General features: G+C 33.7%; 1 protein-coding gene across 1 annotated transcript; it reads right to left on the bottom strand.

Moving 5' to 3' along the window:
• Positions 1-6: 6 nt before the first annotated feature.
• On the bottom strand, positions 7-567 carry LOC104835472 (probable ATP-dependent RNA helicase YTHDC2). Its single transcript, XM_010573466.1, has 2 exons — positions 288-567; positions 7-113 (listed from the first exon to the last, which is right to left on the bottom strand). Exons 1-2 carry the CDS (start codon positions 565-567, stop codon positions 13-15), a joined length of 381 nt encoding a protein of 126 aa, XP_010571768.1. The 3' UTR covers positions 7-12.
• Positions 568-1,209: the final 642 nt, after the last annotated feature.

Here is a 1,209-nt window from a genome sequence, read left to right as displayed (position 1 = left end):
AAACTAGAGGTTTTACCTGTGAGCATTATCAGCAAATCTCTTGTCATCAAAAAGAATACGGTCCCTCAGGCTAACTATCTCATCATATCCAGGAAGAAATACTAAAATCGCTCCTAAAAAAGAAGTTCGTTTGCAGACTTGAACAGAAAATTCACTTCAAATATAAGTCAGTACTGCATATACTAGCACTCGGAAGGTTTTACCTATTTGCTATTACTGAAAAAAGAGCACCATTCATCAGAAGCTGAATACACAGCAATTTATTGGGAGTGTGTGTATATACCTACCAGCATCACAACTATGACAGATGTTATAAAGTAAGTGCATAATCAGGTCCAGATCTACTTTTTCATCATCAAAACTGTGATGATAAGCATTCAACAGTTCTCTGTCTTCTGCACTAAGGTCGCTACCACTTGTTTGGACGAGGGAACTTTCATCCAGATTTCCAAATTCCACTGAAGCGCTGAAACACACAAATACACAGGCCAGAGTTGAGGTGGTTTGCTTTGGGTTTGTACTCAGCAACTGATTCAAATTTAGATCAAGACCAACAAGACTACTCATCTCAAATTTTAATTTTGAAGTTGAGCGGAAGAGTATCTCCACAATACTATTACTGTTCACTGATTTAAGTGTTAACCCAGCAAAGCATGCAACTTCAATTTTTAGCGTTAACTTTAATTTCATTATACTTCATTGAAACACAACCATAAGCAAGTGTGACAGAACTCAAAGTATAAAGACACCATCTGTTTATCTGTTAAAGGAAAAATATTTAAAATAATTCTATCTTTCAAAAACTTCCCTACCGTAACAGTTAAGCAGGTACTACACTAACAGAAACTACACTAAGAGAAATTATAATAATATAGGTCTCTACAAAACTGTAACTAAACTATGATAACTGTAAGTTAATAAAAAAAAAATTCTTGAATGGCTTAGTGTACATATTACTCATATAAAGTTTCTTTAATATGCCTATCATGTATCAACAATATACAGATAAAAACACACAATAGATTTGTTTCCAAAATAAGCACCTGAAGTTAAAATGGTACATGGTATAGAATCGGTATCTCCTCTGCATATTTATTTGCTACTATAATTACATCCTGCCTAGATATATAATCATGATAGGAATGTCCATATCAAGATGATAAATGCTAATAACCTAAAAGAAGTCCTACACCACTAGAACTATATCCT

The sequence above is a fragment of the Haliaeetus leucocephalus genome, unplaced genomic scaffold (assembly GCF_000737465.1).
Source record: "Haliaeetus leucocephalus isolate CR32 unplaced genomic scaffold, Haliaeetus_leucocephalus-4.0 Scaffold388, whole genome shotgun sequence".
In the NCBI taxonomy this organism is placed as follows: Eukaryota; Metazoa; Chordata; class Aves; order Accipitriformes; family Accipitridae; genus Haliaeetus; species Haliaeetus leucocephalus.
The sequence above is the reverse complement of the archived record's forward strand: the minus strand, read 5'-3'. Positions and strand labels throughout refer to the sequence as shown.